Source organism: Pteropus medius, unplaced genomic scaffold, assembly GCF_902729225.1.
Source record: "Pteropus medius unplaced genomic scaffold, Ma_sr-lr_union100, whole genome shotgun sequence".
Taxonomy (NCBI): domain Eukaryota; kingdom Metazoa; phylum Chordata; class Mammalia; order Chiroptera; family Pteropodidae; genus Pteropus; species Pteropus medius.
The window spans coordinates 23025413-23050251 of record NW_024349801.1 but is presented as its reverse complement, the minus strand read 5'-3'; the positions used below and the strand labels follow the sequence as shown (position 1 = coordinate 23050251).

Here is a 24839-nt window from a genome sequence, read left to right as displayed (position 1 = left end):
AAACTTCATTTTGAAACTTCTAGTCATGGAATAAAGGCTAAGCTGGATAGCGAAAAGAAAGACAGAGAAGTTCCCAATAAATGTAGGAGGGGAGAACAGAGCCAGTAAATCTCACTACAAGAAAACAATAGAAGAGGGATCTCTGTGAATTGAGAAACTCTATACTGAACAACACCTTATTCTAAAAGTTCAGGCAAAAAATCATTTCACATAAAAGCGAGGGAAAGAAAGCTGTGGAGGCCAAATCCCACACAAAGTTACTATAAGAATAAAAGCGAAGGTGCAAAATAGCATCTCTTCAGACAGTGAAAGCAACCCAGAAGCAATAGGCATCCTTAGCAATGGTCTTGATACACTTTCCAATTAAAAAAACTAAGAGGCATTTTGGATAAATGGCTGGTTTCATGTATAAGAAGACTCTGGAACATCTTTTTATATCAGGTGGTGAGAAAGCTATCAAAAACTATTAAGATTATGTCATAGGCCCTCAGAAGACAACTTGAAGAAGCTCCCATCAGCTAAAGATGAGACTATTTGAGCTTCAAAAAGGATAATAATTGCGAGTGAAACCCATCAAATCCATTTAAGTACATTAATTCATAATAATTTTAAAAATCTCATTGGTTATATTTGGAGGAAAACAAAGAATTAATTACCTTGAAAACTGATAAAAGAAAAAAATCAAGCATGTATTTTGTCTTTTCTATATAAACTGGTATCTTTGAGTACCCAAAGAAATCATCTAATTGTAAAATACCTCAAGTAATAAATAAAGAAGAAATTATAGAATTAGAATGCCACCGTTTTGCAACCTCTAAAGAACAAATGGATTTAGGTAATGAGCATGAAAGGCTGGCTGCTAATGTCACAAAGAGAGAGACAAGCAGACACTGTGTGCTTCTGAGGAAAATCACATCACCACCTACAGTCTTGCCAAAGGGGCAGAAATGAGTCTGATCAAAACTCTGCATCCAGCTGCCAATTAACAAAAATACATAAAACAGAGGACCATATCGAGCTATAATATAGAACACAACCAACAAAATCTGGGAAGCTCTAAAGATCAAATGCCCTGGGGTTTTTCAACAGATAAATTATAAAGAAAAAAAGAAAGGAAGGAGGGGAAACCTACTTAAACAACTTTTTTAAAAAGGCTAAGCTATGTTATCCTAAAGATGCACTCAATTAGGAATAGGTGATAAATTGGTAAACACACACACACACACACACACACACACAAACACAAAAGTGATTACAAGTCAGGGTCTGGGGTTACTTTCAGAGAAAAGGAGTTGAGACTGAGTCACATGAAATGGGTTTCTTGGGTGGCTGGAAAAATTCTGTTTCTTGACCTGAGGTGTTTACAAAGGAGTCCATCTTATAAAAATAAAATAACAATAATAAAAATATAATATCATAATAAACTATACCATTATTTTGTGTGGCTTCCTTTATGTGTTTTATTTTCCATCGAAAACCTTTTTAAGATCCTTTGCAAAATAAAGAATAAACATACAAAGCAAATCTAATTAGCCTCCTAAATTCTCTTTTTTTGGTAAATCTATGATACAGTTTGTTATTATACATTATATATTATACTTTAATAATATTTTATTATACAGTTTGTTCAGAGTAAGTACATGTTTGTTCTTGGAATGTATTTTTAAGAATCATTACAATGTAATCAATCAACAAATATTTATTAAGGGCCTACTATGAGCAAGACACTCATGTCCCATTGTAATTGGCTTATGTCTTCAGATACTTGCTCTGTTTCCCAAATTAGCAACATGCATTGGAAGTATTCATTGTGTATTTGAGTTTTTATGCTATTTTGTTTGTTTATAACATTTAGTTTCATTCATGGTTGAACTATTATATTTTAGAGAAGGCTCATGAGACATTTCCACTCAGCATAAAAGTAAATGGCCTCTTCCCTTGGTTTAGCCACTGCTGGCATTGAAGCCAGGGCCCAGAGGTCCAGGGCGCCTCCTCCTGTGGGTGTCAGCAGCCGGAACTCTACTTGCTGAGAATCTGCTCTGCTAGTGGGCTACACTTTGGTGACTCATCATCCTAGCCTCATAACCACACTACATATCTGGATAGCCAGTTCCTTTAAATGACAGTTTCAGAGAGGTTTATAATGGGTACCAATTCCCAGCAAAACTAAAGGGCATTTGAAAATTTTTACCAACCCAAGATCACAAACATCCAGAAGCACTTACTCTTTTCTAGAAAAAAAAAGTTTCTAAATCTTAAACTAGAAAAGCATATGCTTTTTCTACAAAGCAAAGGAACCATGAGAGTTGCAAAACTACATATTTCCTTTAAGGCCAAGAAGCTTTTATCTCAATTAACAGTACTACAATAATAATAATAACAATAATAATAAATAATATAGATCAATGATCGAAAGTTAACACTGACCACGAGGCAGAGGCTGTTCTAAGCGGATTACTTGCATTAATTTATGTAATCCTCACAACAGAAATAGAGATGGTACTATAATATTCCCATTTTACAGATACTGAAACCAAGGAACATAGAGGTTAAATAATGCCCAAGGTCATACAGCTAGTAATTAGCAATGCTAGGACTCAAACCAAGTGGTCTGGCTCCAGAGCCTGGGATATTAGCTACATGTTACAATATTGCCACAAGTTCTAACATCTTGGCAAGTCCTGTAAATGGTAGGGCAGGGAAGATAGCGGTCTATATTTAAACACTTCCTGCCTTGTCAAATTTGCATTTTAGATAACAACCTCTGCAGAGAGCACAGCTAATTAATGATCAAATGCTCTGTCTCCTTAATAGTTTTTGAAGCTGTTGATTCTTCTCCATCTCCACTGCCACTGCTTTGGTTAAGGCACCCTCATTTCTCCACTAGATTATTGCAGTAGCCTTCTAAGTGACCATCCTGCCTCTAGCCCTAATTGCAGATCAAGATAAAAAGCCAAAATAGAAACATAAAAGAGTACCAAGCCAGCCACAGAATTCACATAACACATGCCCCCAACAACTTCTAGAAGCAAGAGCTGGAGTGAGAGAAGTGGAGGCAGTTGCAAAACTCGAATTCTTACAAATTTAGATAAAGACAAGAGCAGAGCCAGCATGGAGGCATGAATTAAAACCACTCCACAAAGCGGAGCTTCCTGGATCTACCCTCAGGGACTGTGGGCCAGGGAGAAGCTGTAGACGAGGATTATCTGCTCTCCTCCCTATCTCCTCCAGCCTCCTGATCAGAGAAGCTTGGCTGGCTCCAATCACCCGCCTTCCTGTACTGGCCTTGCTGAAATGTGCCCTGGGCAGGGCATTGGGCAGGAAGGAGACTCCTCACATGATTCAGCTTAATCCTCCTTCCCTCCCTTCCCGAAGCTGCCCACTGCAGTAAGAGCGCAGCAGAAATGCAGACAAAAGGGGGTCCACGGTGGACAAGAAGGGCCCTGCTCCTTGGCATCCTCTGGGCTACAGCACACCTGCCTCCTCCAGGTGCCTCCCTGCCCCAGCGTCTCCCAAGGGCCACAGGTAGGTGGAGACTGGGGTTAGTTACTCACTGCTGCTGCTGCTGCTGCCACATGTGGATGAAAGAACAAAGAGGGAAATTTTACTTGACTCACTTTTGCTTCCATTTGTACTTGCTCTGATTTTTAGCATTTGGAAGGATATGAAACACTTTTGATCTCTCAAATAAGTTCTCAAAGATGGGTCTGAAATAACTCACAGACATCACGAAGCAGGAAAGCCTCCAGTTTTTATTGTTAGAGACAAGAAGGAAAAAAAATGTTTCACCTTAGAAATTCTCTCTGCCAACAGTCAATGATTCTTTACATGTCTGTGGACGACTTAGGCTCTGAAATGGGAAAACGAAATGGTACAGATATTAGAAATCTTTATAATCAGAGATAGTTTCTACCTGAGGAAGAAGAGCGATTAAAAATTCCCTTTTAGAAATGAAGCGGACAAGGAAGAATGATTTCATGATTTTCTCTTTTTAATTCTTCCACTACCATCAGCTTATTTCATTAAAACACCTCTTTAGGATCCCAAAGTCTAATTTTCTGAGGACCTAAAACTATATCATATTCAAAAGTGCTTTATACATTTACACCAGGGTTCTAAAGATTTCACCCAGAAATCCCTCACTTACAGCTTTCTTAAGTAATTTCTCTTTGTGGGCTTGGAATGTGTGACTTCAACATCCTTCAAACATTCACCTCTTTTTCCTTACCAGGAAATAGCTCCCAGTGTGTTATTTCTCCCTCATCGGAGTTTCCTGAAGGGTTTTTCACGAAACAGGAGCGTGCAGATGGAGGCATCGTAATCTACTTCCTAATTATCCTTTACATGTTCATGGCCGTGTCTATTGTCTGTGACGAGTACTTCTTACCCTCCTTGGAAATCATCAGTGAAAGTAAGTGGCTGGAAATCTCCCCTGAAACCTTCCAGAATAATTGTACCGCACACACATATGTCTGTCTTTGAAATAGCTGCCTTTGAAATTCTGTTCATCTCAACTGGTTGCCGAATTCGGCTGCTAGAAATTAAGCTCAGTTACTGGTTTCTGAAAATAAGATCTACCATTTCAAGCCCATCGGTTCTATCCCTTCAGTCATGGACAGAATTCTGAGCATAGACCTTTCCTTGGTGCCCTAGCCCCCAAAATCACAATATCAGTGATGTTTTATTCCGTATAAGCAAAAATGCCAGCGTTTCCAGTCTCTGTCTCCCACGTGGTTAGTTTAATTATTTGAGCATGCTCACTTTAGAGAAGATCAAAGTTAAGAGTTAGGTTTCCTGTTGCACAGAAACAGCATCCTTTGCCCCTGCTGCCCACACCACACACAGAGCTAGCATTTCTTCACAGAAGGAAAGAGCATGAACATGAAGTCTCCTTTTCCCATGGCCCTATCCCCCACCCCTGCTGAACTGAAAGTCAAGTTCTTTTCTCTCTTGTTCACTACAGTATAACAGTATCCTTAGTGTCAAAAACAAAAGCTGGCAATAACAGGGGCACCCAACACATATTTGTTTAATGAAACAAATTATAGAGTAAGTCACCAGAAGTTTATTATAATTATTATTATTTAACATAAGTAAATGTAAATATGTACATTTTTACATTAACATTGTCTTACATTGTTACTGATATTTTTCTTTCATAGAGATTAAATTACTTTAACATAGTATTTTTTACTTAGATTGATGAAATATTAAAAAAAAAATAGAAGAAAAAATAAATCACCTGCATTTCTACAGTTATCATTTGGTGTATTTCCCATCAGTCTTTTGGATCTTGCTATAGATACAATTTGAAGTCTTTTCTTTTTTGTCATATATTTTATTGTGCACATTTTCCCACATTATTACTCTTCAAAAAGATGATTTTTAATGGTAGCAGAAGAGTTTATAATTCTGTAAATGATTTCAGACTGTTTTTTATAGAGTAGGCACAGAGTGGAAATTTATAATTCTTAAAATTACTAAACGCATTAGACATTTGATTTTTAATTTTTTTTGTTCTAAGTAATGTTATGCCCCTACTTGTATAAAAGCTTTCCAAACTTCTCTGATCGTTTCTTGATAAAGATGCAAAGCTATGCATATTTAAGCTTTAACTTAAACATTGCCAAAAGCTTTTCACAAAAGGTGTACCAACTTAAATGCCCAGAGTATGGTAGCTTCCATTCCAGAAAAACATGAAAAACAACATTTTAAATGTCTTTGGTAATTGCTTTAAAATGGAACTTCATTTTATAAAATTTGTATTTATCTTATTTGTGAAGTTGAACATTTTATGTTTATTGAAATTTATGGTTTCACTTTTGTGTTTTATTGCCCATGTTCTAATGGGGGGTGGTATGTGTCTTTTTCTTATTGATTTCCAAGACATTTCTAAAAATATGAGGGTATTAACTCTTTTTTAAATATAAGTTTTATATCCTATGCTTTTTCATGGTTGATTGCATTTTATTTCGTGTTTATCACATTGAAATTTACATATTTTAAGTGAATTTATAAATAGTTTTCTTTATGACTCTCCTTTTGGTTTTATATTTAGATTCTTTTTTTATCCCTAGGTCAGAAAAATTGTCATGCTTTCTTTTACTTATAGTTATTTTTTACATTTATTTCTTCCCATAAGAATTTTTTTGCTATAGAATACAATGCTATTTTTTGAAAAGTTGATCAATTTTCATATATTAAATTCATATATATATATGTATGTATGTATATGTGTGTGTGTATATATATATATATATATATATATATATATATATATATGGATCTGTTTCTATACTCTCAATTCTGTTGTAGTAATCTATTTGTTCATCCTTGTGGCAGTACCGTACTTTTAATTAGAAAAAACAAATAACTTATGTAATTATATAAATCTAAGAAACTTAAAATTCAAGGTATTATATCTCACCTAGAAACTTTCTCTTTCTGGAAAATAAAATAATCACTTAAAAAAACTTTTTGCCTTCACATTTCCAAACAATGACTTGATTGAATAATAAATCCATCAAGGATTTTGCTTATAAAAAATTTCTCTTGGGAGTGGTAAATAAATAACTTTTCTAGCCCTACAGAAACTAATGCATTAAAATTTAGATTGCTACTACAAAAAAAATCTTCATTAAATGACTTCATAGAATATCTATAATAATCACTTTCACCATGCCACCTGTGGAATTACTTTGAAACATCATCAAAAACATGCATTTCTCCAGCGCATTGCTCTTTGCTCTGAAATAGAGTGCAGTAGCTATTCTGGATGTGTGATTGATGGATGCTATGCCACTGCCAAATCTTCTTCAGCTGCTAAGTATTGACCCTGCTCTTGAGTATTGAAAATATTGGCAACAAAATGAGATAGAAATAGTGCTAGCTCAATTCATTTCCAAATACTTATAAATTAACTCTGTCATTTCTCTTCTCAAGGTCTAGCGTGGTCTCTTCCAAATAGGATATTAGCAGTAAAAAACGATCTCCCTGGAATTTGTTTACAGCCACAGAAAAGTCTGCAAATGCTTTACATTTCCCCATAGTTCTTTATTGAGCAATGAGTTACAATAGTTTTACCCATTTTGTCCGCTAATAAATATTATCCTCAAAACAGTTTACTGAAGTGTTCCGCAATGTAATTGAGTGTTATTATTTATTTATTTGTTAGTTACCGTAAAACAATTATAGAAAACGAAGCATGGTTTTAAATTAAATATACATGCTTTCATTTAGCCTTCACAAAAACCCTACAAAGTAGGGACTATTAGATTGATTTTACTGGTGAGAAAACTGAGGCTAATTCCTCAAGACTACACAGTACACAGCATAGCTTTGTTCTCTCTAATGCCAAAACTGAAGAATGTTCTCAAAAGATATAATTTCGCGCATCTTTGTTTGAGATTAGCTGCCATAATATGGTTGTTTCCTGTTCTATTTGAATAATCTTAAAAGATGTTTTCTTCCCAAAGGCACTGAAAATTTTGACAAATAAAAGAACAGGAAATACTCATTGTACCTATGGAGGAAATTTATTACAAAATAAAATAATTCACTTTAAAAAATCAGTTTAGACTTTTGGCAACCTATTGAGTGTTGGAAACTAATAAACACGCATAATAAAAAACCCTGAGACCTACACATTTTGTCTAAGATGTACATGAGATCTTAGGTACATATGATGTACATAGTATAGCACTGTGGAATCAAATCATCAGGTATGATGCAATGACTTTCCTCAGGGTGCATGTTCTGAATCCCAGCCTAGAACACAATGGTAGAATTGACAGGCTCCTAGCTTACCCCAGCCTCATCACCCCATTACCTTTTCCTCGTTTAGCCAGCAGAAGAGTCATCAGCAAGGTGAGGACTGGAACCTCTGTGCAGGAGACAAAGGAGGTAGAGAGCAGAGCCTCTTGCTGACACCCTGACCAGGCCCTAGCCCAGGCAAGTGAGAGCTCCTTCTCTATAGCTATATATGTTGGCCTGGCAATTTCCCCTAGAGTTGCCACCACTTTTCTCTTCTTGTTCTACTGGTGATCATGAAAATCTCTCAACCTCTCCTCCCCCCACACAACCCTCTGTCAGCAGTGGAAAAGTAAACACATACCCCTAATCAGACAAACTGAGACATTGTGCTGTCATCTTAACTGTGTAGAACCAATATGAGAAAATGCTGTTGCTATACCCTCTTCCTCTAATTCTATCTTCTTTTTTCACCCGTTTAGGTTCTATAGGAAAAGAGGCTAAGGGTGTTTCTTTAAACAGAGAGGGCTGAAGTGAAATGAATCCACATTATAGAGGGAATGAAAATCATACTCTAGCTGCTCAGGGCATTTACCTTGGGCAATAAGATCTGGTTTCTGTGGTGGGAAACAGATCAGAGATTTGGGCAAAGGGGTTAAAAGATGTTACCAGAGGAAGAATATTATCTGAGATAAGTGAGAGCTAAGGGAGCTAGAGATAATGGCTAACGAAAAAAAACTTATGGAGAACTCCCTCATTCCCACCACTTGTGCTTCTCTAGACTTGGGTGGACACTCTAGAGGGGTGTGTGTGTGTTTCTGTGTGTGTCTGTGTGTTTATCTGTGTGTGTGTGAGGCAGAGACAAAGACAGAGAGAGAGAGACAGAGAGAGAGAGAGACAGAGACAGAAAGAAAGACATAGAGAGAGAGAGAGACAAAGAAAGACAGAAACAGAAAATTCCAAATGACAATGAGAAAGGAAGGAAAGCCTCTGTGGTCTCTGCTCATTTTTGTAAGCCTGACTTATGAAACTTTGTCTAAAATTCCCGTGCTTGTTTTGTGAATTTACTTACATTACCTTGTACTCATATCCAGTATTGTCTGCTCAGGGCTTTTCCTTCTTTGTTTTACGTCTCTATCGAATACTTGCTGAATGGTCTATGACAATCCTTGCTCCAGTCCTTGGAGGTGCTGGAGGGGGAGAATGCCATTTTATGCTATAATGCCATACTGCTATTGGGAGATGGTTGAAAGTATCCACCTTGAAGCCTGACACGGCCTAGGCTCAAATCCTAGCCCCACCATTTACTAGATTTGACTTAGGGTGAGGTGCTAAATGTCTCTGCCCAAGCTATCTCAGCTGTGCAGCAAGGGTAACTAGAGCTCTGAGTTCATAGAGCTGTGTGCCAAGTCCATGAGGAAATACAAGGGCTTTCACAAGGACCTAGCACATAGTAAACATTCGCTAAGTTCATTATTACATAAGAACAGACTACAAAGATTAGAATTCTTTATTCAAGAAGGATGAAAGTGAAGAAACTCACGGTGGATATGAATATGTTTGGGGCACATACCAAATCTAGGGCACATCTGTGAGAGCTTGAAAACCAAGTTTAAGACAAATAAAAGCAAGCACTACTTCACAAGGTAGGAGGTAAGTTTATGAAACTCGTTCTTTTATTTGATCTAATAATCCATGCAGCAACTTTAAACAGTACCTTAAACATCTCTGAAATATTGTTTAGAGTTCCTTTTATTTCTTTTACATTAAAATTCATACTGTTTTATTTCATCTTTAGCAATCCTTTATTCTTTAAAAGTGGTATCTTTAAAGTATATTCAATTTAACTATAAATTAATATTGTATAAATTAAAGATATAAACTACATTAACTTATAGCCAAAATAGGACTATTATTTCTCACTTCATTTTAGAAACGCAAAAGTTCAGTATAAAGCCAAAACAAATCTTTTCATGTCCTTTTGATATGTAATGAGAATCTCCAAATCTTTGGTTTGCTTTATATGTATATATACACATAAAGGTTTCACTGTTCAGAGAAACCTTTTTTTACCTTTTTTCCAAGCTATCTACCTAAAAAACAGAGAATCCCTTAAGATTAGGCACTTGATATAGCCCAAAGTCCTCATGAGCTAACTATGAAACGTTTCTTTTTAAATACTGCACTAGTATATCATTCAGTTAGAAATTCTAATCCCCGCACCATACTTTCGAGGTACAACATGTCTTAAGTGAGAATGGTCTTAAAGTACAGAGAAACGTATTCAATACTTTCTGTTAAAAATTTATTTTTATTCGCTCTGCTTAGAACTAATATTTGCCCACGTTCTACTTTATGTTTCAGAAATAGACAATAAGAAAGAAATACAAGATTTAATTCCAGGTGGATTTGGTTCTAAATTGATAAAATTGAAGGATGTCAAATAATCCTGTGAGTATGGCATTTGGATAGCCTACAGTTCCAGGGATTGTTTGATTCTTAATCCTTGTGAAATTTACAGAGGCAAAGCCTTCCCAAAGAGCAAAATACCTAAGAATAGTGTTTCTTCTCTGCCACACAGGCCCTCATCCTCCTCTTAAGGGCATTTTCATCGTCTTTGTTTTTCTTTTCTCTCTGATTCTGATTGTGGTCTCCTTGGATAGCATCTAAATTTATTCCAGATGTATGGATCTAAATAAGTGCCAAGGCACCTGGATATTACCAAGATACTATTGCTGGAACAGGCAATGATGATGATAATAATAATTATAAAGTTATGTTATTAATCTCTTCACTTTACCTACATGGATAACCAAAAGAGCAGCTTTTTGAAGTCAAAAAAATCTAGGTACCTATCCTATCTCTATAGTTACTAACTCTGTAACCTTGGGCAAATTATGGAGCCAAAACTCAGGTAATAGTGAGGTTTGGAGATAAAATGTCGTGCACATGCTTTATGTGATAGGCTTAAGGCAGGTGGAAATTCATTGTAATGTTACAACTGTTAGATTGGGGGTTGGGAGAGTCCTTCTTTTTCAGTGAAAGAACCAAGCATTTAAAAGCATTATACAGGGTTTCAGGATTTATTCCATTATAGCTCAGACAAAATATGAGGTGGTAACCATGAAGTACTCAAATGTTTTTATTTATTGTTAAAAACCTCACAGAGCATATACATGCAGTTGTGCACGAAGAAGCAGGCATTTATTCCGATGCTAACTTACTCAAAATATTTCTAGAAACATATTCTAAATCAATGTCAGACGACTTTTGCAAAAACTTTGGATTGCTGTCACAATTCATTTTGGATCCTAAATAGAATTACTCAGCATGATTATTCACTCTAGTCACAAGACTTGGGTCTGAATGACTTTTGATTGCTTCTAAAACTCAAATCCATTCACAAAGCATGAAGAGTTGCTATCATTGAGGACTTTTTAAAATTGTGCCAGACGATACCTAGTTGTATATAGCCTATGCTTGTAACTCTATTAAAATGTGCAATGTGAAAAGGACTGGGAATACATTAAAATGATAGCAGTGATTAAAATATAATCATGAGAGTATAAGTGACTCGCTCCCTCTATTTTTCCCTTCCATTCTCTAAATTTTCAATAATGTTGTTTTTTTATTATAAAAAAAATTATTTAACATAAAAAAGTGGTAAAGTCTTAAGGCATAGAGTTTTTTACTCTATGTGTTGAGTAAAAACATGATAATTGTGTAGCCCAACCCTTCATTTTACAGGTAGCAAACTATAAGCCTTGTCTGAATGACTTGCTAGAGTCTCATGTTAAAGTACTGACAGGGGCAGAAGCCAGGTCTTCATTTTAGTTTAAAACTCTTCCAACTACGTTATATTTCCAGAAGTGGATTTTCGAAACCTGTTATAAACTTTCCAACATGGCATCCTAGAAGAGAACACGCTTAAGGAAAATTCTGATGAGTTTTAGTTCATTACCATAAAGTTGCATTTTATATAAAAAACATGTAATGATATCTAAACTTGCAAAGAAAATTCACCTTGAACATTTCTACAATATCTTGAAGGAAATGGGATTATCCCTTTAGAGTAATAGAGAGAAAGGAATTAATAGATCTGGGGTTGGGGGCGGGGGGAGTGCAGAAGAAACCCAGAACAATTTATCTTTAATAATAAACTATAGCAGAGAGAAATGCTACCCAAAGGTCAGTGAAGACAAAGCTAGTCTATTCTAAAGTTCAGAAATATAAACCATTTTTAAAAATATGCTTAGAACCTTAAGATATAACTTGTTAAAATATCTTTGAAGTTTTACACATCCATTGATGTTTTTTCCTTTCATAACTCAATTAGAGCCCCTCGAATAGCAACAAGCTTTACTTTTACTGCCTTTTGATAGTGAAAGTGTTAGAAAGGGCCGCCTATTTTCCTACCTGGCAACAACTCAATAGATCGTTCTTGAGATTGCATTTCTCTAATGAAGCATTCTTCAGCTGGCATTAAATGAAGATTAGTCGTTCACTCTTCAGTTGCACCAAGTTTGGACAGTTACTTCAAGATAAAGCATGTTGTTCGTTTTCAATTTCTTCCATGTTATTTAGCCCCGATTTTATTTGAGAAGAGAATTCACAATCATATCCAATATTACTAAATTTCCACGCTCTCTAGAATAAGCTGAAAAACCTCCCCCAAAGAAGGGATGAAATGGGGGCAGTTACATGCCAGTGCCATGAGACAGGGAAGAAAATAATTCAATCACCCACTATGTTATAATTGACCTGCCTAAGTGCCATTCTTATATTGGGTTTCTGTGGAGAAATTGAAATAGCACTGGACTTAGAACCAATATATTCAAGGTTTATGTTTAACTCCTTATATTTAAGATTTTTACTATCCATGTAACTTTGAGTTACTTTACCTCCTGGACCTGTTTCTTTATCTGTAAATTGGAAATACCACCACTCATATGTGAGGATAGTGGAGATTATTATGTACATGAGAGTAATAAATTATGAATGTAAGATATTATTTGCTTCACATCTAAAATGAAAAAAAAAGTTAATCAGAGCAATATGCTTTATCTTATTCTATTTTAAGTTTTACGCTCAACTGGCCTTACTACACATCATATATATATATATATATATATATATATATATATATATATACATACACATATATATAAAAATTACATATAATTATATATACTATATATTACACAAATCAATATATGTACACACATACATATATAAATCTCAGTCTCAATAAAAGAAATACTATGCAATATAAGTTACATAAATCATTACTTCTCTCCCTTCATTAGTCACTGCAGGTAGATTATCAAGTGACATGACCAAAAGCCAAAAGTGTGGAATAGGATAGAGGGTCTGGATTAGATAGATCATCAACTATCCTGAGAGGACTTTTCACAAGGAAAGGCCTAACAGGTGGCAAAACAGCTCAGACTAGAGCTAATTGGGCCTCTGAGACCAACTAATCCCACAAGGATAAAAAAGATGACTGGGGCTGGTATCATCAACAAACAGTATGTGGATGGCTTTCCAAGCACTATACCTTTCAGAATAAAAGTCAAAGTCCTTACTAGGATCCACAGGCTTTACATGTTCTGGCCACTTATTACCTTTAACCTTATCATATACCATTCTCCCTTCACACAGGTCCAGATATTCTGGCCCTTCCTCTGTTTCTCGGACACATGGGCTAGCCTCCACCTCAGAACCTTTGCATTCACTCCTTCGGCCTAGACGACTCTTACCCCAGGTAGATGCATGGCTAACTCCCATACTTTGAAGTTTTTGTTCAGTTACTGTCTCAGCGAAGTCCTTTCCAATTACCCAATCTAAAATTACAATTCTTCCTCCTTGACATTTTATATTCCCTCTCCGTGCTTTTCCTCTTTGTTTCTTCTAACATAGGATATATTTTGCTTATCCCATTTCCTCTTACTAGAATTGAGGCTCCAGACGAACAGAAACCTTCGTGTTTCATTACTGCCATATTTCCCAGCACATAAAAAAGCATCTGGCACAGTAGGTTGTCAGTAAATGCAACTATTATCTATGGCTGCTTAACAAGTCACCCCAAAACTAGTGGCTTAGAACAACTATCATTTTATTACCTTTCGCAGCTTTCGGGGTTTACTCAGCTCAGCTAGGTGGTACTTGCTTGAGGTCTCTCATGCAGTTATGGTTGGAAGAAAGGGCCAGATCATCGGAAAGCTCCCTCCCTCACATGCTGGTGCCTGGGATGAGGAGATTCAAAATATAGGGGATGAAACAGCAGGTGTTCCTCGGGCACCTCTATTTCTATATGGGTCTTCGTGAGGTCTCTCCAGTATGAGGGTTTCAAGGTAGCCAGACTTTTTAATGGTGGCTTAGGACTCTAAAACAAATATCCCTAGAAAGAGAACGCGAGGAAGACTTGCCACCTTTTATGTCCTAGCCTTGCAAATATTATGGCTCTGCCATAGTCTGTTCATCAAAGCATTAGTCATGAATTAGTCATCTAGGCCCAGGAGGAGATATAAACATAAACTTCACCCTTTTTTTTTTTATAGGGAATGTAGAAGTTCTGGAAAAATCATGTGGGCAGAAATACTGTAGCCCACGACTGTAAAATATAATCTGCTATGCCAAGAAAAAACAAAACAAAAAAACAGTAAAGTCAAAGGCAGATGTCCCAGCAAAGAAGTAGAACATGGGATGGACCTGAAAATGAGAAACAAGTTATGGTCCCCACAGGCAAGCGTAAGAAAATATTTACCAAAGGAGACACTCAACCAGGTGCACCAGAATTTGAGGGTACCGGTAAGACTAAAGTGCCAACAATCAATGGGTATAGTAAACAGTAAACATCAACAAAGGATTGCTATCGAGAGCCTTGGAAACCAGAATTTTAATCCTAATTTTAGCACTAACTTTGTGGCCTAGGGTAAATAACACCCAGTATGCTACCTCTATCGGCTATTTTTTAGTCTCCCAGTAAACCCTGTTTGAGGATTTCTGATGAAACTTTGTCTTGACCTTCTCAAAGCAAGGTAGTTTCTTCAACGTGGCTTTCTTCCCTACCCATAGTAGGTACCTTAGCTCTAAAATTGAAAGGGCCAAAAATGTCTTAAGACCCTCATCCCATCGATCACTGAGGATAATGGATCTGCATGCTTGTAAATCTGGGGATACAAACTATTTAAATAGTATTTTCTTGTATTTCTTGCTCCAGAGTAGTTTTAATGGTTCCATGTTTTAAACCAATAGGCTCTAATTATACAATAGTCAATCTTGTTTTTAACCAAATTCCTCTCATTTGTATTTAGACAAGTTTGAATTGCCAATTTGTGAATATACAACTTGATTCGGCTCTATTTATAAATGTTAGAAACTACCAACGTTCACTCTTTGTCAAGTTGGATCGACTCCTGAATTAGGCTTTCTCAGGTCCTACTAGAGCACTCTTGACAGTGTAGTTTTCAGTCATGCAGTTGCTACACACCTACAAGCCCTACGGCTAGAAAGGGATCTTTTCTGGGCCCCAAACGATCCCATCTTGGCACTCAGAATACTGAGTTGCAGCAGTTTCTACAGAATTAAGAACTAAAATCATAAGGAAAGATACTGGATTCCTCTATTTCTTAACCTGCATGTTTTACTTTTCCAGTCGAAGTCAATATTAATGCTTTTCTGTGAAGCTATGGCTTTGAATATCTACTGAATTTAAAGACATAACTCTTTCACTTGTCGTTTTAGTAGGCATAACATAATTTTATTTGTCTTCAGCCCTTGGATTGTCCCAGGATGTGGCAGGTGCAACTTTCATGGCAGCTGGCAGTTCAGCTCCTGAATTAGTTACTGCTTTCCTAGGTAAATATTGCTCCTTGTATTTTTTTACTATCTCGATGTGATTTTATCTATTTCAAGTCAACACTAACTTACCTACTATCTTGCTCATAGGTGTATTTATCACAAAGGGAGATATTGGCATCAGCACCATTCTTGGATCTGCAATTTATAATCTCCTTGGCATCTGTGCAGCCTGTGGCTTACTATCTAATGTGGTAAGAAAACTTTATTTAACAAAACTTATTGTCTTGACAAATATAAGAACGGTTTTATAGAATGGAACAAACAAGGCAATAGTAGTGTGTTCAATCAAATTTATTAATCAGTAGAAAAACAACATGTATTCAATTTTAAGTTAACCCACAAATAGCTCTTGGTCAAATTTATGAAAATCAGAGGTTTAGAAACAATTTTGCTTAAAATTCCTTTTTCTCTAAGCAATATGCAAAAGATAACAATATTTAGCTACAAATATACAAACAATTTTAGTATTACACTAACCATGTACTTGAAGTTACAGTGTAATGGAAACAGTAAATTATTATTTTACAGGTTTCAACGCTATCTTGTTGGCCTCTATTCAGAGACTGTGCAGCATATGCGATTAGTGTAGCGGCAGTTCTTGGCATAATATTTGACAACCAAGTTCACTGGTAAGCTTGAAATATTTGTTATTCTTATGTAAAACACAATTACAGAGATGATTTTATGAAATTCTGATGGTTTAGTAATATTTTTTTTCAGGAATATTCAGTCATATCTCAATTATGTGCCACTTCACCATTTCTAGTGGGTCTCTGAGCTAAAGTTCCTCATAATTGCTGATTGGGTTCTCCTCCCTTCCTTGCAATTTTTTTAGTCAGGTCAGTCTCCTTATTAATCACTGGATAATAGAACCCTTTCTTCTCCCCAGTGACCAATCAAAAAAGTCTCCCAACTTCTGTTGCTCATTAAAGTCTTAACAGTTGGCTTTTTCATCTACTGGGTTATTGTTCACCATGCCTCAGTTAGAAGTGGTCATGGTCACAAGACTGGAGAGAGATGATGAAGTAAAAGAAGTTCCTTGAAATTCCTCCAACTTTCTCTTTGAGGTTTATTTTGCAAGAACTATAGCCTTCTTCCTCTAAGAATCAACAATGTTTAGGTTTCAATGTTAAAAATTGTTTGCTTTGTAATCTCCATGTGCCCTACATCCCAAGAAAATTAAAAAGCAGGTGACTTAGTGAACAGATAATTTTTTTCAGTTAATATGCAACAGGTATCTATTTGATGTTTATCCCTATGCTAAGAATCATAAGGCATTAAGAAATGTAAAACATACAGCCACAGAAGCTGTGCCTTACACAATGCCAGAGGACACCAGAAAAATAGAAAACAATGTAAATGGCATCCCTCTGGAGTACAACTTAGCAGTGCTGCATAATACCTGCTATCAAGAAACTTAAAATCTAGCAGGGAACAAAATTTCTAAATTAAATCCTTCTGAGATCAGTCTGTCTCCCAAAGAAAGAATGCTGGCTACGGTAGGGATGCTTCTGGGACTCAGGAGCTGTCTGTAAGGGATCAATGACTGTGATCACATCCCTCCACTGGGGAAATCAAGAACTCTGTGCTTCCAGCTGGAGTAGAGATTCACTAGCTATAAAAAGTAAATGCAAGGTTCAAATGTGATGGTATTAGCTCATCACAATTCTTTAAATAGGAAACTGGAGAGCAGGAAAATAGTTCTCAGAGCCTAAGGTATAATTTTATTTTTGAAAATATGTTTTCTTGTGAATTCAGTTACATTAGAATAAAATAAATAAAATTAAAAAAAAAAAATCTCTGTATAGCAAACTGAAAATCCCCAGTCAAAGCCTAACATATTCTGAATATTTTATACAAAATTCCTACACCGGGAAGTCTGAATAGACACAGCTGAAATGAACTAACATGCTATATTCTTTTATAATTATTACCTATTTGGGGAATGTATTCTGCCAATGAACTGAGATGAGGAATGCCCATCACTATCTATTTCTTTCACTTTAATTTTGAAAATATACAATTATTTTCAAAGCATTTTTATGCCTACCATTTGGAAGGAATCTATAAATGAAGACGAGTTTACGATCCCTGTTTTTTTGAAATATAGAAAGGACAGTGTCAAGATTTTAACAATAAATTTAAAATAACACTGTAACCAAGTCTGGACACAGCTACAAAATCAAAATATAACTAGAAATATTTGTTCTATTGCTGCATTAAGAATTAAGCACATATTGCCCCAAAGCTGTTAACTCTCAAATAACTTTCATTTTTAATTAAAAAGCACAAATTTCTCTAATTTACAGGTATGAAGGAATTTTACTGCTTTTGATATATGGATTGTATGTTCTGGTGCTGTGTTTTGACATTAAAATTAACCAATATATTATAAAGAAATGCAGTCCTTGCTGTACCCGTCTCGCCAAAGCTATGGAAGAGAGAAGTGAACAAGAGCCACTGATGGGATGGGAAGATGAGGGTCGACCATTCATCCGTCGGCAATCAAGAACCGATAGTGGAATATTTCATGAAGATTCTGGCTACTCCCAGCTTTCTATAAGTTTACATGGTCTTAATCAGGTTTCTGAAGGTAATAACCACATCCTGCCCACTATTAAGTCTATTCAATAATGAAACTTAACCTCATTTCAAGTCAGCAAGTACCATATAGTTACTATGTAAAAAACACTGAAGATTAAGAGATGATGAAGAGGCAGTCCATATCCTTAAGAAGCTTCCAGTATTGTAGGAAATAACAGATTAGCTCAAATATGAAGGTTTAAGTACTTAGAGAAAGAAATAAAGTGTAACTGTGTTTCCTAAATGGGATAAATTATATAAACTTTAATGAGGATGGTTACATAGGAAAGATTATCAGAAGGGAGAATTTAAACTGAGCCTTGCAGAATGGTAAGATTTTAACTGATGACCTAATTTATAACCAGTAAGTAATGGCTGCTAAAGTCGTTATTAGGTAAATGATGCAGAGGTAAGAGTAAAGTATATTCTATGGTTGACACCAAGGAAATAAGCAAAAGATCTGTTCAAGTACTAGCATAACTGAGCACAGTGAGAAAGCAAAGGTGGATAGAAAGAAATAGGTTAGGAAGAGACTTAAATGCTTGTGTAAAAGTCTTTATAGGTTTGTGAGCAGATAAATTATCAGAATTGAAATATGGAATAAAAGACATGGAGGTCTGTAAGAGGCTACTAAACAGCTGATGTGCTCAGACAAGGCAAAGGCAGTGGAAATGAAAGAGAACAACAGATGGGAGACAGTGCAGAGATAGCATCGCCAAGACTAGGCAGTTGAAAGACTATACATGAGACCAGGAAAGGGAGCAGAGACAATTCTGAAACTTTGATCATGTCTAAGAAAATGGGAACACCACCTACAAAAACTAGGAATTTAGGGAATTTAGGGAATTTAGGAAATTTAGAGAAAAGGGCTTCTGTGGAGAAAAAGAAAAAAGTAAACGGTTGAGTTTTAAACATATCATTTGAAGCAGCAGCAAAACATTTAGGTAAATACGTTTAGTGGAAGGTAAAATTAAGCTATGTCCAGAAATATAAATTTATGGATTACTTTTATAAAATGGTTATATACAACAGAGTCTAAATTTAAGTTTAGGAAGGGAACTTAGATTCTAATTTACTAACTAAAAAAATTAAAATATCACTTTTCCTCTTACAAAAACTATAGTTTTAGTCTTTCATGTACAAGAGGTATACGTCTCTAAGTTAAATTTTAAACAAGAAACTCAAAAGAATCAGTCCAAAACTTTTTATTACACTAAAATTATATCTAATATTACTTAATGGTCCATTGGCTGAGGTTTGGCAAGTTATTTTTGTGAGTTATTTTACTAGCATTAGTTGTAATTTGATTAAATATATGGAACATCGTTTTGTAAATGCATACAAATTTTAAACAATTTTCAAGTGAATTCCCATGTTTATCCAATATATTATTGTCTTTCACTAACTTCATAAAACAAACTGAAAAAAGGGAAGATAGTCCAGTTTTATAAATTACACTGTAGATTCTATATTAGTTCCTATTTGCTTAAGGTTTTTTCCTAAGAATTGTGGTGAATTCTAAATTTAGTAATGAAAAAAATGAAACAAGCTCCTCCAACTCACAATGAGAATTAGAATGAAATTTCAACTTAATAAAAAGATTATGCTCCAGTTATATTATAATTCCTAAGTATGAATTATCTGATATATAGGGCAGGCTATCAGCATATTGGGGAGTGGAGATTAGAGTAGCTAAGGTATAAACCAGGTTAATCCCACAAGCGAAAATATTATTAAAGACCATCTACATCGTTAGAAAACCAAGAGAGATGTTTAACTGACACTTCATAAACATTATCGCTAACATATTTAGTGAATGACCGAAGACAAAATCAAAAAATGCTGAGTATCACATTTTACAGTCTGCCCTAAAGTCTCAATTAGTTTCCTTTTGCCAGCAATATCAGTAATGATGTACTCAAATGTTTTAAATAGCCTCCTAAAAACTGATACAGCTAATTTATTTCAATATAGCTTTCTAAATGGACATTTCTAACTTAATCGGCCATTTGAGAAAACTCAAAATCATTTAATTTTTCCTCAACAGATCCACCAAGTGTTTTCAAAATGCCTGAAGCAGATTTTAAAAGAATATTTTGGGTACTATCCCTTCCTATTATTACATTACTTTTTCTAACCACACCAGATTGTAGAAGAAAGTTTTGGAAAAAATATTTTGCGATAACTTTTCTCATGTCAGCACTATGGATATCTGCATTTACATATATCCTGGTTTGGATGGTCACGATAACTGGTATGTATCTTAAGTGCAAGAGCATAATTTAAAAAGAAAATAATCAGTTTCATATAAGAACTGTATATATTTGCTAAAGGTAGTCTAGCTAAGGATTAATTTTTTTTTTCAGCAAAGATTAGTGCTATTTACAAAAGAATTAAATATTAATACACTAATCATTAAGGTTTTGTAAACTGCATATTACATACCAACTATATTCTCACAATTATACAGCCCAGAGGTACAAGTCAAGGGATCACCTTATAAATGAAATTGGATTCACAAGATGTCTTTCTAATATGCTAATAATTCACATTGCATGAGGTCCATAATATGCTCTTTATATTAAATTCAATTCCCTAACAAAAATATAGCAAGATGCCAGTATTTTGAGAAAACGATGGGTGCTCACTGTTTAACTGGATTATATTTTATTTTGCTGTTTAATATGGCAATACAAACATACTAAGAAATTAGTAAAAAGAATATAAAATTAGGTTTCACTTTAGGTTTCTGCTACCTTCATGATTAATATTTAACTACCAGTGCTTCGCCATAATCAGCTCTAGTCCCACAGAACTCCTAGTCCAGGAGGAAAAACTGAATACAAACACAGAACAAGAAATTCAGGAATTTCTCCCCAAAGGGTAACCGGAATGGACTCCTATCAGAGGTGAGCAAACTACTGCTCTCGTGTGCCCAAATCACTAGGTCTCCTGTTTTTGCTAATCAGGCCCATCTATTTACATGTTATCTATGGTTGTTTTCATACTACATTAGCAGAGCTGAATAACTGCAACAGAGACCATATAGCCTGCAAAGCCTAAAATAATTACTATCTGGCCCTTTACAAAAAAAGTTTGTCGACTTCCAACTTTTCCCAAATTAATGTGACCTTAGAAGAGTATGCTAGCAAAAAGCAAAATATTTCTTTTTCTTTTTTTTTAATAAGGAAAATAAAAAGTCCAATTAGCTTGCATAGTAAATCTCTCCAAACTTTCTCAGCCAGAACATATTTGACATTAGGAAAACAACAAAATCAAGTAATAGATCAGAGAACAGCCCCCAAGATGACAAACATTAATGTTATTTATGTACATATGAACTGTGGCTAACCAGTAACAAAAATTAACCAATTTCAATTCCAGTATCAATATATAAGCATGCAATAAATAAGCTACTTAAAGTTTCTTAACTGACATTTTAAAAAAGAGAAAAAGAAAATTTTCAATTACAACAATAAAAGAGCAGTTACATGAATTTTTTTAACTTCCCACTGGTTTTGTTTCCTAGATTGAATACATTTCTGAAAAATGTTGAACTGACATCAAATTTAACAGAAGCATTAATAAGTTGGGACTATAATGTTAGGAAAACTCAAGCACCCTATTTTGTTTTCCTCAGATTTATGGTGCTTTCCCAAAGAAAATACTAAATTAAAGTACATCACTAAAGTAGAACTTAAAAAATGTATACCATGTTAACACATTTACAGTTTTAAAATAGCTATAATTTGCTTAACACTGACCACTTTAAGAAAATGCTTTAAAAAAAGAGAGAAAATAACCAATCCCATTAGCATATATTAAGCAACAGCCTTGCTGATGTAACAGTGGACATTCAAAACTTCTGTAAGCATACCAGGTAGGGAAATTTTGTCTATTAAATATCTGTCATTAAAAATCTTTGCTACCCATGTCCCCAGTTTACCAATATTATTCAAATACTTCACTAGCTAAATTCTAAGTACATGTTGGTCATGAAATCTAAATGTGCCTATTTTCTTTTTGTTCTGGAAAGAAATATCTGAAATATGTGCAGAGAATGGTTAGTGAATAAGATTTATAACTTATAATATCTATGTTTATCACAGGAGAAACACTGGAAATTCCAGATACAGTAATGGGCCTTACTTTATTAGCTGCAGGAACAAGCATACCAGACACAATTACAAGTGTGCTGGTTGCAAGAAAAGGTAAGAAGTAGGTCCCTTAAGCTGCAATGCCCATTCTTCAAGACTGGCTGAAATACACTAAGCACAGGTACCCTTTTGAAATATTTATTTCCTCAGTAACGTACTTTGAAGAAAAAAAAGGAGTAGCTCAGGAGGAAGGATTTAGTATTCAATTAGTTTTACTAAATCTAATTCCCCAAATAATATTCACCTGAAATGTGCACGAAATTGTAATTAAACATGTTAAATTAGAATGAAAAGCAACAAGTAATCTACATATCTTATTGAAAAACGGTTTAATAAATAAAAATAATTATTAAATAAATGTTAATACTTTAAATACTAACCTCCTAAAATTAAAAATACAAATTCAGTAAGACTTTTGTTCTACAACAATTTTCCAAAACCATCAAACAAAAAAAAGTATGTATCCAGTGTTTTTTCTTATGAAACTTATTAATAAAATACAGTATTGATATGCACATTTTAACAACATACTTTTTTTTTTGCAGGCAAAGGAGATATGGCTATGTCTAACATCGTGGGATCCAATGTGTTTGATATGCTGTGCCTAGGTGTTCCGTGGTTTATTAAAACTGCATTTATTAATACATCAGCTCCTGTAGAAGTGAACAGCAGAGGACTGACTTACATAACCATCTCTCTCAACATTTCAATTATTTTTCTTTTTTTAGCAGTTCACTTCAATGGCTGGAAGCTGGACAGAAAGTTAGGAGTAGTCTGCCTAATATTATACTTTGGGCTTGCTACATTATCAGTTCTATATGAACTTGGAATTATTGGAAATAACAAAATAACGGGCTGTGGAGGCTAAAATTAATAGTGTTACGTAGGAAACGTGAATGACAGATAAGGGCAGGGAAAGAAAATTCCACTTCTTCATTTTAGCCAAATAAAAAATAACCTGAACTTTAGACTCTAAAACTTATAGTAATTCTTTATCACCAAAGAAAAGTAATTTAAAATCGACCAAAATTACATCCTAATTTGTCTGAGTCCTTTCTTTTCAAGGCCAATTACATATATAAAACAGAAGTTTTGAAAAAACCATCTATGTTTTACCTTATAATAAGTTGATAAAAGCTAGAGAAACTTGAACAAACAAATCCCACTAAGTAGTACTGAAAATAACAAGGAAATGGCTTATTTCATTAAAAACAGTATAACCATTCATTTAAACTGAATGACCAGACTTGCTGTCTTTAAAAACCCAAACTAGAGATTAACAAAAATCACAGTATATTTAACACTATACTGTTAAAAGCTGGTGGGAGTTTTAAAGTTCATTTTTACAGCTTTTGTAAGCATACAGCATTACTTAAAAATGACTTTCACTAGGAGATTCAGCAAAACAGATGTAAGAATGTTCCAACCGTGGTTTGAAATTATGCATTACGATCCAAGCGAACATCGATTTCTCTGCCACTGATTTTTATGCCATTCATTATTCTGCAGGCTTTTTCAGCTGATTCTGGGGAGTCAAATCTAACTGTTCCACAGCCTTTTGACTTTCCATTCTCCATTTTTATTTCTGCAAACATTACATGACCTGTAAAAGAGAAATTATAGAATTACTAATCAGTTTAAACATGTTCAATATTTCACTACACAAGTTTGAAATTTCTCACAGCCAATAAAATGGTAAGTAACTTGACCTAATGTTAACATTAACATTAATGATTTAAATATAATACATCATATAAGCATTATTCATATTTTACATTCTGAATATAATGCCTTTCATATAAAGTAATGAATACATACAGGTTAAAATATACAAAATTGGAATCAAAATAAATTTTAGGATTTAATATTTTATTAAAATAAATTTTTTTGTTAAATCTTGAGTTTCTAAAGTGAATTTGATAGCAATAAGGCAAGCTATAACAAAATGTCACCAAGTAATTAAACCCAATAACAAATTTAAACAAAATTTATTTTTAGACAAAATTGTTACTTTCTACCCGATCTCCTCTTCCTTCCCTTCTATCCTCCATTTCAACTCCATCATTTATCGAAATACAAAGTGGCCATAAAGATCCATCACCCAAACCAGAACACTTGAAAGAGTAAAAGGGGTGGGGTTATTAATAATTATACACAAATAACATATGTAAAGTGTTAAACTCGATCTACACAAGTTTAGATGTGAGGTGCATGACTACTGAATCTTAACCACTAGGCCACCAGAGAGCACAGGTGTGTGACTACTTACCATAATATTTCCCTCCCCTTGAATAGTATAGTTGCCAGATTACTACAGGACAATTTTAGTTTGGCAACAAAATCAGAGAGCCAGACACATTTAGTTCTATAAAGGGAGAAGAAAGGAAAAAGGGGGGAAGGTAAAAGTGAAGTGCTTAGCAAAAAATTCCATAAGCTCTTTCCAGGTAATGGGAACAATTTTTATCTCATGCATGAGTAAGTTTTTTT

At 34.7% G+C, this 24839-nt stretch overlaps 2 protein-coding genes across 7 annotated transcripts in view; one reads left to right on the top strand and one right to left on the bottom strand.

The window, feature by feature from the left end:
* Positions 1-3331: 3331 nt before the first annotated feature.
* SLC24A5 (solute carrier family 24 member 5) lies at positions 3332-23240 on the top strand. The gene is made up of 9 exons (XM_039888211.1): positions 3332-3525; positions 4232-4411; positions 15526-15609; positions 15700-15803; positions 16141-16241; positions 17922-18205; positions 20243-20449; positions 22305-22406; positions 22898-23240. Exons 1-9 carry the CDS (start codon positions 3405-3407, stop codon positions 23218-23220), a joined length of 1506 nt encoding a protein of 501 aa, XP_039744145.1. The 5' UTR covers positions 3332-3404; the 3' UTR covers positions 23221-23240.
* MYEF2 (myelin expression factor 2) overlaps positions 20840-24839 on the bottom strand; it is a 30967-nt gene continuing 26967 nt past the window's right edge. The window contains exon 17 of one of the 6 annotated variants that reach the window (XM_039888205.1): positions 20840-23955. In XM_039888205.1, the coding sequence (XP_039744139.1) occupies positions 23792-23955 (164 nt within the window). In that variant the 3' untranslated portion in view covers positions 20840-23791. The remainder of the gene's footprint in view (positions 23956-24839) is intronic. The other 5 variants (XM_039888206.1, XM_039888209.1, XM_039888207.1 and 2 more) reach the window with 5 other exon arrangements.

What these genes read in the sequence shown, in the direction of transcription:
- SLC24A5 (XM_039888211.1), top strand. Translation starts at nt 3,405, where the DNA reads ATGCAGACAAAAGGGGGTCCACGGTGGACAAGAAGGGCCCTGCTCCTT. An exon ending in CTTGGAAATCATCAGTGAAA is followed by an intron (nt 4,412 to 15,525) that starts GTAAGTGGCTGG and finishes ATTTGTCTTCAG; the next exon opens with CCCTTGGATTGTCCCAGGAT. An exon ending in TCTTAATCAGGTTTCTGAAG is followed by an intron (nt 18,206 to 20,242) that starts GTAATAACCACA and finishes TTTCCTCAACAG; the next exon opens with ATCCACCAAGTGTTTTCAAA.